This window comes from Ailuropoda melanoleuca, chromosome 5 (assembly GCF_002007445.2).
Source record: "Ailuropoda melanoleuca isolate Jingjing chromosome 5, ASM200744v2, whole genome shotgun sequence".
Taxonomy (NCBI): Eukaryota; Metazoa; Chordata; class Mammalia; order Carnivora; family Ursidae; genus Ailuropoda; species Ailuropoda melanoleuca.
This window is the reverse complement of record NC_048222.1, coordinates 23,664,868-23,679,846: the sequence shown is the minus strand read 5'-3', so window position 1 is coordinate 23,679,846 and position 14,979 is coordinate 23,664,868. Positions and strand designations below refer to the sequence as shown.

The 14,979-nt window shown below is 39.2% G+C and overlaps 1 protein-coding gene across 2 annotated transcripts in view; it reads right to left on the bottom strand.

Annotated features, from left to right (window-relative positions):
- Positions 1-14,973, bottom strand: part of GMDS (GDP-mannose 4,6-dehydratase) — a 605,111-nt gene extending 590,138 nt beyond the window's left edge. For both annotated transcript variants that reach the window (XM_002922834.4, XM_034660419.1), the window contains exon 1: positions 14,736-14,973. In XM_002922834.4, coding sequence (XP_002922880.1) covers positions 14,736-14,837 — 102 coding nt within the window. In that variant the 5' untranslated portion in view covers positions 14,838-14,973. The remainder of the gene's footprint in view (positions 1-14,735) is intronic.
- Positions 14,974-14,979: the final 6 nt, after the last annotated feature.

Sequence of the window (14,979 nt, the reverse complement as noted above, 5' to 3'; positions counted from 1 at the left end):
ATGCAATCCCTATCAAAATACCATCAACTTTTTTCACAGAACTGGAACAAATAATCCTAAAATTTGTATGGAACCACAAAAGACCCCGAATAGCCAAAGGAATACTGGGGGAAAAAAAAAAGCAAAAAACAAAAAACAAAAACAAAGCTGGTGGCATCACAATTCCGGACTTCAAGCTATATTACAAAGCTGTGATCATCAAGACAATATGGTACTGGCACAAAAACAGACACATAGATCAATGGAACAGAATAGAGAACCCAGAAATGGACCCTCTATGGTCAACTAATTTTCAACAAAGCAGGAAAGAATATCCAATGGAAAACAGACAGTCTCTTCAACAAATGGTGCTGGGAAAACTGGACAGCTATATCCAGAAGAATGAAACTGGACCATTTCCTTACACCATACACAAAAATAGACTCAAAATGGATGAAAGACCTAAATGTGAGACAGGAATCCATCAAAATCCTTGAGGAGAACACAGGCAGCAACCTCTTCGACCTCAGCCACAGCAACTTCTTGCTAGACGCATCTCCAAAGGCAAGGGAAACAAAGCCAAAAATGAACTATTGGGACTTTATCAAGATAAAAAGCTTTTACACAAAGGAAACAGTTAACAAAACCAAAAGACAACCGACAGAACAGGAGAAGATATTTGCAAATGACATATCAGATAAAGGGCTACTATCCAAAATCTATAAAGAACTTATCAAACTCAACACCCAACGAACAAATAGTCCAATCAAGAAATGGGCAGAAGACATGAACAGACATTTCTGCAAAGAAGTCATCCAAACGGACAACAGACTCATGAAAAAGTGCTCCACATCACTTGGCATCAGGGAAATACAAATCAAAACCACAATGAGATACCACCTCACACCAGTCAGAATGGCTAAAATTAACAAGCCAGGAAACGACATATGTTTGGCAAGGATACAGAGAAAGGGGAACCCTCCTACACTGTTGGTGGGAATGCAAGCTGGTGCCGCCACTCTGGAAAACAGTATAGAGGTTCCTCAAAAAATCGAAAATAGAACTATCCTACGACCCAGCAATTGCACTACTGGGTATTTACCCCAAAGATACAAATGTAGTGATCTGAAGGGGCACCTGCACTCCAAAGTTTATAGCAGCAATGTCCACAATAGCCAAACTATGGAAAAGAACCCAGATGTCCATTACAGGTAAATGGATAAAGAAAATGTGGTATGTACACAGAGCCATAAAAAATGAAATCTTATCATTTGCAACAAAGTGAATGGAACTAGAGGGTATTATGCTAAGTGAAATAAGTCAATCAGAGAAAGACAATTATCATATGATCTCACTAGTATGTAGAATTTAAAACACAAGGCAGAAGATAATAGGGGAAGAGAAGAAAAAATGAAACAAGACAAAACCAGAGAGGGAAACAAACCACCCATAAGAGACTCTTAATTGCTGGAAGGGAGGGGGGTAGGAGGATAGGGTGACTAGGTGATGGACACTGGGGAGGGTATGTGTTGTAATAAGCAATGGGTATTACGTAAGACTGATGAATCACAGACCTGTACCCCTGAAACAAATAATACATCATATGTTAATGAAAAAATAATAATAATCTAAAAAAAATTATTGCTAGAGGTGCAAACTCGAGGCTTTTTCACTCTGCATTAAGGAACATGCTTCCGTGATATGTGACTGAGCAATTCCCATCAGCATTATAATCAAACCCAATATTCAAGCATATAACATACAACCAAGCTTTCATGGCACAATTTTCAAGTGTAATTATGAAGTACAAACACTTTCTATAAATACTTAATAAGTCCTATTTTCTTCATCCTTGAAGTTAAAAATAAGTCATATGAAAGTCAGAGAAAGGATCCCCTAAAATTTACATGTAGTGAAATTCTTTAAAAGGCACAGCATGAACAGTCTGAAAAAGATAAGGCAAACACACCCTTCAGCAAAATCTCTTCATATAAAAATCATCTAACTTCAATTCTGTGTAACACAGTTCTATGTAACTGAGCACCAAAACAACATCCTAAAAGCAGTCATTTCAATGAATGGATTTCTATACACAATTGTGTTACTACTTATGCTAAGTCACAAGATTTGGCAGGAAAACCACTTACTGGCTTGCCAAAGGCTAAGTTTGGCACACTGATGCCCCACTGCCAAGAACATTACCGATAATTGGCTTTCTATACCAGATAATTATCTTCCAAGTATGCTTCACTCAGTCACTCCCCATGTACTAAGCTCCTATGGAAATAGTTAATAGAACTGAGCACCTTGTTTCCAATTTATCTGGAAGTGTGGGATTCCCAAAATTCTTTATGGAAAGAAGAAAGGGACAACAAGCTGAAAGCTGGAGGAATCTTGCATAAGAACATGATATTATGAAAATTTAAATAGTAAGATAAATAAAGCGGGAGGGAGAGCTGAAGTATACTGGGATAACCCAGTTAACTGCAATCATGAAACTAAAAGGAAACATGTTAGTTTTGATACCAGATAAGTGGGAGCCACAGAAAATTCTGGGGGATGAGCAAGAGGACTGGTGACGACCACCACAGAGGAGCATGGACACACCTAGGGCTTTCCCACTCTACAGCTGCTTTCCAGGTTGTTGTAAGAGACTATGTGGCCATGATCTCTCACCTGCATCCCAAGCTTATATTTTAAATAGCTTACAGGTTATTTGAACTCTAATGTCATGCTCTCACCTCAGATTCAAAAAGAAGAAAACTGAATTCACTATCTTCCCCAGAAAACTGGCTTTCTTTCCCAGTGGCTGCATTTCTGGCCACGGTAATTCCATCCAGCCAGTCTCCAAAATTAAAATAGCCTTGAGATCTCTAACTCCTGCCCTTGTCACTACATTCGCTATACCTAACTGATCACAAAGTCCTGTTCTCCGATTCCCTTTCTTCACAACTGATACTGTTTGCATCTGTATCTTCATAACTAAAGAGGCTCCTAGCAGGCCTTCCTGCCTCCATTGTTTTGCTACTCAAATTCATTCTGTATTACCTACACCAAATTCATTCTCAAAACACTTCTCTATCCTTTCACACCTCCTGATCTTGAGGACTTATTACCCATAATGATTATAAATAATGAATTATTTATTATACATAATAAATAGTAAGCACTATCATTTCAGAAAGTGTGTGTTGGGCATTGTGTGAGGTATTATTATAATCATAATATGTAATCCACATATCAATTTGTAATGTGAGTATAATTAATTGTATTTTAAAGAGGAAACTAAGGTTCAAGTTTATTAAGTAACTCACTTACGGACACTCAGCCAGTAAATGGCAGACATTTCTAAAAGTACTTTTTTTTTTAAATGTACTTTTTTTTAAAGCAGGATTTGAGCCCAAGTTTCAGACTTACCCAAGGCTGAGCTCTTTCTGTCACATCACAGTGTCCCTGTCTCCCCACCACTCTATTTCATTAAATCCAAGCACCTCTGCTTTTGTTAAAAGCTGGAAATACAGCTTCTAAGATAAAAAAATGAGCATGAAAATAGCAACATCTTTAACCATCCTTCACTGAATACAAGACTATACAAAAGAGTTCTATGTCAAAAAGAAGAAAAAGGTATAGGTGGTCCTTAAGTAGCTCTACTTTGTACAAGAATGCCTCACAACTAACCCTGTTAATACAACAGCATTTATAACCTGAAACTTGCAAGGTAATCGATGCTCAATAAATCTACTAAATTAATGATACTCCAGAGCATTTTTAAGGAAAGATCTTCTTGTGATTCTGTGACTTATTTATTACTAACATACCACTTAAAATGCTGTAAAATTGCTTGTTGCTCACCAGACTATCAGCTCTTGAAGACAAAATCATGTCCATGTTCCTGGTGCCTATATCTCCAACACCTACCTCAACACAGAAGAAATCTCAGCAAGTATCTACTGGATGAATAAAACCTCAACTATTAAACCCTAAGCTCAAAATATAGATAATAAATAATGGGAATTTAAAAATCCCTCCTCATCAAAAAACCACTTCATTTCATATTACCTAGAAGGAAAGACAGCTCAGATTTTTCACTTTAACCTTACAAATTCTGACAAAATATAACTAATATATGAATTTCTTCTTAGTTTACACACTTAATTATAAATTCACTGAGGTTAATAGTTCATTTTGCTTTTTAAAAAATTCTACTGGCCTTATCTTTGAACTGCTTAAAAATAAGATTTTCTTTACACATAATCAACTGTAACTTAGTGTTCGATCCTAAAGTCATAGCACTTTACACTCTGAACTGACTTAAGAAATGACCAAGTAATCCCTCACAATAAGGATTAAGAAACAGAAAAAATTAAGGCTGTAAAATTAACTCATGTTAAAACCTAGCCTCCAATTGTCAGTTCCATGCTCTTTCCTCAGTTAATCAATTAGTTACATGTAATGTAAAGGCATAAAAACCTTTTCAAAACATAAGAGTCTTTGACAAAGTAGGACGGTACTCAAGACATCTTTCTCATTTCAATTTTGCCAAACCTTTCCTACCAGGATCCCAATCACAATAAGGAAGATTCAAATGCAGTCCACTGCCCACAATCCTCTTACACAGGAAGATAAACCTGGCTCCCAGATCTGCTTACACTATCAGTCTGTAAGACTTACTGATGTCAAATCTGTTGGCCTCCCAGTACTTTATAGCCTTGTGGTTGGTTCCAAACACTATGGAACTTTCTGCCCCTGGCTAATAGACTCCCCGTGTAAAACACAAGGCTATATATTAATACCCTCCTCATTGAACTTTCTTTCCTAGAATTCAAGTAATCTTTTCTTATCTTCTTGACACTGAAGAGAAGGTCCATTCTAGCAATGGGGCAAAGATCCCTATTATGTGCCAGGAATTATTTTCTATTTGGTAGAATTACTCTTCCAACCTGACAGCAAAGGTAAATAACTTGCCCAAAATCAAGCAGCTCGTAAGTAACTAATCAGTAATTCAAACCTAAGTTGGGCTAAAAATTTAACTCATTCTCCTCCACTTGTTCCAACACAGAGCTCCAGCCTTCAGGGAGTTTGCAAGACTAGTCATCAATATAGGCTCTCCAAAGAACTAATTAAAAATATGACCCAATGACACAGCTAATAAAATAAAATGAGATGCATCTAATGTAGTGATCAGTACAGGCTTATTTTACTACTATAATACACCTCTCCACAACTGCAAAAAACTCTTGAATATGCTTTGTTGTTGAAACTCGATAAACAATTTATTTATCTCTCCTTAGAACTTATTCGTTGATACTAATTACAAGCTGCATAGAAAATAAAATTAATGGGATTTATATTTCAGATCTGACTTTGCGAACAATGACTGGAGTGACCTTTGGACAACAATATAGTTAACCCCCGTATTCCTTGAGGATAATAAGAAAACTGCATCACAGGAGGCTCTTCCGCCTCAGTAATAAATATAAGCCATTTGAACAGTGCCCAGCACAAAGTAAATGCTCAACACGTGTTAATTATTATAATTACTATAATTATCATCACCATCGTCACCATCTAGAACATTGATGTTACAATGTTACCAGAACACGATGTCACCAGAACATTAATGTTATAAGAATGGTCGTTTTTGCCATTTGGTTCACTGTTGTATCCCCAGTGCCTGACACATAACTGGCACTCAAACATTTCTTAAATGCATTACTTATGATTACTAGTACTTCTATTACTAAGTAGAGGATGACTCACACCAAAATATAATTGCCTCCAGGAGAAAAGATAAATTAAGCATGAAAAAAATTGCTACCTGAAAATTTAAAAGAGATATGAAATAGAGAATTGCTAGTAGCCCAAATACAACGCTACTGGAAGAGAGAAGAGGGGAGGCTACTCTCAAGTCAGGGAAACATCTATTCAGATTAAACTAACCTACCAGAAGAAAAGTCGAGTCAAAAGTATTTGCTAAGATCATTTTGCAGGACAAAACATTTTTAGGCTTAGACCTGGCTTCCTTGTTCATAACAGGGTACAAGAATCTAGAGGACTTCTGAGTCTCCTAAAGAAAATTTAATTGGTCCTTGACAGCGAGGACAAACCCGACCATACAGAAAGGAAAAGTAACATTAGAGAAAGAAAAAAAAAAATGTATTCAAGGGCACAACAAGCAAACCGGGAGCTGTAACTCTCAGGTTGCAGGTAGAAGGAGGTAACAAGTTGTAGCAGCCATACAAGAAAGCAACTCAGCCTCTCACCTGCCTCTCTCCACCACTGAAAACTTGGACCATCCATGTGCTCATCAGAGCTTATGGGCAAGCTCTCCAGGCACAATTTTCATCCAGACACCCCATCACCCAAGTTGCAAGCCCAGGGACCTATCCACTTCTAAGGATCCTATTAATTGGCTACTGGCTCTTGGTCGTCCACTGGAAGAAGGAGGTTTATTGGCAGGGAGAAGCATTTTGCTCTAACCGTTTTCATCTCTTACTAAAAAATCCCTTAGAGAACTGAAAAAAACAATTGGGAAAAGAGCCACCAGAAGCTTTCAAAAGCCTCAGAGAACATAGTGCTCCACCTCCATTCCCTACCCCATTCCAGACTTCTATTAAGACACACACATTAATAATGTTAACATGACCTAATAGGCATGGTAAGGTACCAGTCAAAATATGTAACAGCCTTTAAAAACAACATCTTGAGAGCTGTGAACTTCTGCAGTTTGTTGACAAACTGCCCAAGTGAGCTAGTCTGACGAGACAAGAGAGAAGGTCCTGAGAAAAAAACTACTCCGTTAAGGATTCTTAGGCAAGTATGAAATTCTCCAAGTCTCAGTTTCCTTGTTTGATATAAGGTGGACAGTAAAAATTTGTACCACCTGGAATGAAATGAGATAATTTTTTTTAAAGATGTATTTATTTATTTTAGAAGTGGGGAGGGGCAGAGCGAGAGGGAGAGAGAAACGTAAGCAGACTCACGCTGAGCACAGAGCCCGATGAGGGGCTGGATCCTGTGACCCTGAGATCACCACCTGAGCCAAAACCAGGAGTCAGACATTTAACCAACTGCACCACTCAGGAGCCCCTAAATGAGATAATTTGTAGAAAGTGCTTCGTACACTGCATGGCACAATCATTCTATCAATGTCAGTAATTTTTTCTGTACCCTCACCCCAAATAATTATCTACTAAGTATTCAGAAGGCAAACATTTTGCCTCACTCCTTAAATCTGATTCGTAGCCAAATAATTCTCGTTTAGTAGTAACTTTTCAACAAAAATTCAGGAGAGGGGGCGCCTGAGTGGCTCAGTCGTTGGGCGTCTGCCTTCGGCTCAGGGCGCGATCCTGGCGTTCTGGGTTCGAGCCCCACATCAGGCTTCTCCACTGGGGGCCTGCTTCTTCCTCTCCCACTCCCCCTGCTTGTGTTCCCTCTCTCGCTGGCTGTCTCTCTCTCTGTCAAATAAATAAATAAAATCTTAAAAAAAAAAAAAATTCAGGAGAGGCTGCTTCAAAGGACGGGCAAGTTAAGAACTCTATACCTCAAAGAGCCATTCAGGATCATAAGAACAATTAAGAGTATTTTCAGTTCATCTAGAAATCAAGTCAGTAACTAACAAAAGTCACTCTCAATTTCAGCCTTGGGGTCCTGAAGCCAAACATGGGGGCGTACAGCACTGGGTCTTCCAATGTCGTGAGCAGATAAGGTAGCACTCAATAAGTCTGGGGGCACTGCAGGCAAACTACCAGCTCAGGACAGCATGCATACCTGAATGAACAGTGAACATCTAAGGTCTCTAAAGACTGTGTTGTCTGACATGAAAAGATGCTCAACGTCACTCATCATCAGGGAAATGCATATCAAAACCACAATGAGATATCAACTCATACCTGTGAGAATGCCTAAAATCAAAAAGACAAGAAATAGCAAGCGTTGGCAAGGATGTGGAGAAAAAAAAACACTTATGCACTATTGGTGCAAATGTAAATTGGTACAGCCACTGTGAAAACAGTGTGGAGGTTCTTCAAAATAGAAATACCATATGATCCAAAAATTCCACTACTGGGTACTTAGCCAAAGAAAACAAAGACACTAATTTGAAAAAACATATGGACTTCTATGTTTACTGCATCATTATTTACAATAGCCAAGATATGGAAGCAACGTAGTATCCGTAAATAGACAAATACATAAGGAAATGTAGTGTACACACACACACAAATACATACAGGAATATTATGCAGCTATTAAAAAGGATGAGAGCTTACCATTTGCGACAACGTGAATGGACCTAGAGAATATATGCTAAGTGAAATAAGTCAGAGAAAGACAAATTCCACATGACTTCACTCATATGTGGAATCTGAAAAACAGAACAAATGAATAAACAAACAAAAAGCAGAATGAGACCTATAAATATAGGGAACTAAAGGATGGTTGCTAGAGGGAAGGAGGTGGGAGGATAGGCAAAATGATTGAAGGAGAGTGGGAGATACACGCTTCCAGTTATGAAATGAGTAAGTCCCAGGAATAAAAGGTACGACAGGGAGAATATAGTCAAAGGTATTGTAATAGTGTTGTGTGGTGACAGACAGTAGCTACACTTAAGGTGAACACAGCATTAAGTAGAGAAGTTTAATCACTATGTTGTACATCTGAAACTAATATAACATTGTGTGTTAATTACACTCATATAAAAAAATTGAAAGACTACATTGTCTAAAGTTAACCTCTTTCTTAGTCCCTATAATCTTGTTAATTTTCCTTTACAGATCCAATACTAAAGATTCCTATTTAATTACCCTAAGCCTCTCAATCTTTGCAGAGTGCAAATATTTTGTTAAAATAAGATGTTAAATGTTACACAAAGTTACTTTTACCTTACATATTGAAACAGATTTGATTACTTACTCAGATGTACATTTATTATTCAACTTTCTAGAACACTACAACATACATTTTATTACTACATGTAGTTTTTACTCCAATTTTCCTGAGTTAAAGCAGTCTCTCTTTCTTAAGGGAAGACAGTGTTAACGAGTCCTAAGACAACGATAGAAAGAGAAGAGTCTGGGGTTCTAATCCTAACACTACCATTAATTTGCTGTGTGACCTAGGGAAATCACACTTTCTCAGTCTTCTTTCTTCCTCTACATAATAATGGTAATTTAGCTCCAGTTCAAAAACCCCAACATGGGGGCGCCTGGGTAGCGGAGTCGTTAAGCATCCGCCTACGGCTCAGGGCGTGATCCCAGCGTTCCGGGATCGAGTCTCACATCGGGCTCCTCCGCTGGGAGCCTGCTTCTTCCTCTCCCACTCCCCCTGCTTGTGTTCCCTCTCTTCCTGGCTGTCTCTGTCACATAAATAAATAAAATCTTTAAAAAAAATTTAAAAAAAAACCCAATATGTATGCCAAAGGAATATGTTTCAAATTTAGTGGTAATTATAAATACAAAAGCAGTAGGAAATCTATCTCACAAAACTGGACATGCTACCTTTTTTCCCGGAAATGAATATACCCCATGTCCTTTAAATCTTAAGTTATAAGAAATCATTTCATCTCTTAAACCGCAATTTGTCTGTCAAGTATATACTATCCAATTCTTCCCAACCCTGCTGAAAATGTGCTACTTCTACCTAACCAAAAAGGAACACATCATAACATTTTATTCTCATTTCTACAGTCATCTGCAATTTTCAGACAAGTCTTCTGTAAGACAATAAATATCAGTAACTGAAGATTAATTTACTCATCAAACATTTTGAGTACCTAACCTGTACCAGTTATACTAGACATAGGGGATAAATGATTAAGACACTTTTTTCCTATCCTCATGGAGTCACAATTCTGCAAAGACATAACACATGTGCCATCACGCCCTTTCCCAGGCAGACATCACTAACCAACCACGGGCTTCTCCCTTTAACTGGAAAAAGCCTTGGCTCCAGGATTCCATGTAGCCATTCCCAATCAAATGGCCTAGTTTTATTAGACTACATCTCATTTCACTAAATCTCCATCTACATAAGTGATGATACTATATTGGAATGGAGAAATTAGTGGGAAACTGAATATGGATTAGAAAGTAAAACCAAAAGAGGTAATGTCCCAGTCATCTACTATAGTTCAATTGAAGCATTATTTAAAAGGGGTTAAGGAAAACTGTGGGAAGAATGGTACTGCCTGCCAATTCTCAATTACCATTTTCTAATATGCTAAATTAACTCTTAAATGAAGAATATGAAGCCTGCAAGAGCCACCTGAGCCTAGGAAATTAGGTCATCCATTTTACATGTTTTCTTTAAAGACCAAAAACTAATAAAAGTAGTGAAAGTTAAAAATAAGGCCATAAAAACGAAATTCTGAAACAAAATAATATGGCTTAAAGAATCTGACCTTGATAACTCAAAGTATTCATCTCTTTCATCTTTGGAAAACTTACCAAAAGTCTGCTGTCTTCCAACCACTGACAAGTTAACTCTTCTTGACTCTAACTATTTAAAGATACATGCTTTGTCTTCCATGTGTTATGATGCAGAAATCTGGAGCATCGAACTGGTACTTGCTTAAATGTCTGGCCAGATCTAAACCTCTTGAAGGAAAATCTAGGCCAACTTACAGGTAAGAAGGACCTCACCACGTCAAATACTTCCACTTTTAAAACAGCAATATTAACCTTACAATCAACACCCCTGACAAAGTAATCTACAGTTACAACCTGCCTGCTCTCTTGGCCAAGACCAGCTTGAAATAACATATATTAGAAAAATATCTGTTTAACAGAGGAAAAAATCCACAAACACTAACCATTCAGTTATCTAAGTCTCTATCTACCAAAAAGTGTGCTTTTGCCATCCATTAGGGAATAATAAAAGTATCCTAGGGAGATGACTGTCTTCTTTAAAAAACTACTATGAAGCATATGGTGCATTATGTTGTTCTGTTGTTTAAAGTTATTTCTCTACGAGTGTAGTACTAATAAAATGTTGACTCACCTATCCACTTTGCCTTGACTCGCAGAAAAGTCAAAGCTGAATTTTATGTCAACCTTGACAGCAGCTATCCTTAGCTTTGGGTTTTGGTACACACCTCCACCTTTTCTATTGCTTTCACTGCAGACTCCTATTTTTTTGGTTTGGAGTTATTGGTTGTTTTTTGTTGGGTTTTTTTTTTTTTTTTCATTCTTTTTATGATGGTCCAACTATGTGTTTTTTATTGATGCCACTTCAGAAACTTTTTGGAAATGAGCAAGAGGTATAAATAATTTAATAAATTAAATTCCCTCATTATTACAGTGTCCTCACTGTCCACAAAACTGTCCCCCTTCCTTCACTCCTCTGCATGCTGTTCAACCCAAGACAGTCCTTGCTATTTCTAGCATTCAATGACTTCTCCCAGAGTTCTGAGGTTGCATAAACCGTTGGCCCCAACATACTTTTACAATACTACTTCACTACTTGTACGATACAAGTTCACCACTTCACTACCACACTTGAACAACACTGTTTTCATGTGCATAGTCTTAAGTTCCTCAAAGACTATAAGATCCTAGTGGGCAATGAGTACATCTTACATATCATTATATTCCCACCAGCATTAAAACAAGCCTGTACTCTGCAGAAACAGAGTAAAGCTGTGTTGTTAATAAGAAAAGTCAACATTTTTGAAAGCCCACTAAGCAAAACTATGGGGCAATAATATGCTGAGAGGTTTCTATCTTAAAGCAGTTTATGAACCAAAGAACTAAGATATGCTAATTACCTATACAGCCAAAAGAGATTGCATATGTGTAAATACAAAGAAAGTTCCTGGAATGACTGCATTTGGCAGGGTTAGTCGGAGTACACAAAAGCCTTTAGTTGAGTGGAAAGGAGTAAGACCTGTGAGGGCATTCAGCCACAAAATGACTCCGATGGGGTACAAAGAGATAGTATCCAAAGAAAAGCAAAAACAGTTCCATATCTGTAGTAAAGAACCACAACCACATTAAGACAGTGAAGGTGAGCTCTAGGGATGGCTGCTAGAGGGCCCAGAGGCAGCAAAGCCAAACCTGAGCCTGGTTTTCTGTAAGGTGATTTAATAAGATAAAAACTTCAGAAAATGATTCACAATTACTGTATCAAGAATAGACAGGAGAGACAAAGCTAGTATATGAAGCCTGACAGTAAATACTAGAGATGCATAGCAGACAGGGCACCATGGCTATCTGCACTCATTCTCAAGTGGGAATTTGGGATAACCCATTTAAGAGCCCATCATAGCACAACCACCATGAATACCATGAGGGCAGTGGTGAATACCTCACCTTCTTGAATCTGCAACCTCTTCCTAGAGTAAAACAATCTCTCTCTCTCTCTCTCACACATACACATACACACACACAAAGCTGTATTTTAATGTATGTAGGTTACCACAGAAGCAGCATCAACAAAATTACTCTAAGCAACTCCCTAGTTCAAATCTCAGCTCTGACACTCATTGGGTGTGCAGTCCCAGGGAACATACTTCACCTTACTTACCCAGGTATAAATTGGGAAAAAAAATTGTACCTGCCTCTAAGGTAGGGATATATAAAATGTTTAGCAGAATGAGTAGCTCAGTAAGCTCTCACCAAATATTATTTTAAAAATGGACAATAATGTATGGATTTTCAGACCTCTTGCATTAACTTCACAGTCCTCTGGAGATCCTTGATACCCAGGTTAGGAGTCACTGTCCTAGAAGATAAACGCAAAGCATAGCAGAGCAGTAAATTCCATTAGCAAGGATTTATGTGCAGCTACAGAGTTCAACACTGTGCCAGGGGTATAGAAGCCAACACAAGAACCCAACATGGAAAGGGACAATGAGGAGGGTAAATGTGAGAGGAAAGAGGAAAATATTGGTGCTAAAGGTAAAAGGAGGCTGAAACTCAAGGAGTTTAAAGTTGGAAATGAAGTGGTGAGCCAAAAATGTCTGGTTAGGGTGTAGCACGCTGAACATGTGCTCAAGGAAGACTCCCCTGTAGCAGCCTATTGGACAAACTACAATGGGGGCCACTTCTGCCCTCCCTTGCCACTCAGTACCAACCAGATGACTGTGTTCAAAGCTCTAAACAGGGTTCCATTTCTAACCTGCACCAACTGATAGTCCGGTCACTTAAATCAGTATAAGTCATACCAACAGAGCTACATTAACAGCTTAACTAATTTCTTAATGATACTAAAAAAAAATCTCTATCTTCAAGAGTTCATATAAGCTTAGTAAATGTTTGAGCTTCAGATCCAGTCTAAGAAATTGGAAAAAGGGCAACCATCTACAGAAGAGTCCTCAGCATTAGAAAAAAAAAGTATGTAGGCCGTGACCTGAAAGCATATAGGCCCTTGCCTAAATTTAATGGTTTACTTCCTCAATCTCAAATCCCTGTCCTGCCAACCTCTTCCACCAGTTTTCAAACAGTTGTCTATTGTAATCACCTTAAACAAAGATGAATAACCAGAAACTAATTAGCTATCCAGTAGTTAAAACTGTCTAGCATTCTTGGACTCTACATCTGGCCAATGCCAATTTCTCTTCTAATGCTAGAGTGCTTTGAGAGCAGAGTTTGAATCCCAACTAGACACTTCTATTTGTCTGACTTCAGGCAAATCAAACTCCCATGCCTAACTTTCCTCATAGGTAAAGTGGAGGTATTAAGAAAAAAAAAAAAAAAAGTATCCCTTCAAAAAGTACTTGTAAAAACTAAATGAGTTAATATCAGTCAAGTGACGATCCATAATATAATAAGCACAACATTTATTAGCTATTATTATCATCTCCATTACAGAGTAATGTTGGCCACTACCAAGGGATCTCCAGGGGCACACATATAACACTTGGTCTACAAAAATAATGAGTAAAAGCATTCCATCACCAATGAATCTAAAGCAGCACAGCTAGTTGCAGTGGTGAGGTCCTACCTGTTGCAATGTCTCTAAGAGAGGCCTGTCAGGAAACAGCCATGCTCAGTCTGCACATGGGGTTCCAACACGCAGGACAGCTCCTCATGATTACATCACTTAAGGAACTCCTTTTGTTTGAAAATAAAACCCTAGCCTAACTTTGGACCAGCCTGTCAGATACATTTCAAATGTATTAACATGAATCTCGGGATTTGGTGTGTTTAAAAAGTTTTTGTGAGGTGTGCTTTTTAAACGAAAAGTATTTCCTGGTCTATGACTCCTCGGCACTGTCTTTTAATTTGTTTTTTCTGTCTGGAAATCTGGTGAGAGGAAACCAAAACAGCAAGAACTCCCCTGCTTCCCAAGCATTAGCAGGTAAGCGGCCTTGGCCCTTACACGGAAATACAGTCAAGTTGACCACACACACACACACACACACACACACACACACACACAAAACCAGTCCTTCTCCCTCCCCCTGCACTGGGATCTGCAAAGAACTAACTTGGAAGTGCACCCTAGAGGGCTTGGAGAAACAAGCACTGCAGTCGCCGGCTGGACAGGTGAGAGAGGGTAGTCTTGCTCAGGTGTGAGGACCACATCCCACGTAGAATACAAGCTCCCATGCCCCAAGGGAAGCCTAGAAGCATTCCATGCATTCAGCACACTCCCCACAAGACACATCTTGTCACCGACCCCCACGACAAGCCACATCGGAAACCTTCCGGGATGCCCAGAAGGCTGTTCCTGGAAACGCAGGCAGCCCCGAGCACAGGGCGCACACGTGCCCCAGCGGCAGCAGGCCCGGCTCGAACCCCCGCCTCGGCACTCACCTGGCCCGTGATGCCAGTGATGAGCGCCACTTTCCTGGGCTTGCCCATCTCTCCGTCGCCGGAGCCCCGCGCGCTGGGGCAGCGTACCGCCGCGTGTGCCATGTCGCTACCGGCGTGTGGCGGAGGGCTGGGCGGAGCGGAGGCCAGTGGAGCAGAGGCAGCGGCGCCGAAGGGACGTGGGGGTGTGCCTGAACAAGCCTCTGCGCCCAGGCTGCAAGGAAGGAGCGCACCGCGCGGCCAGCCG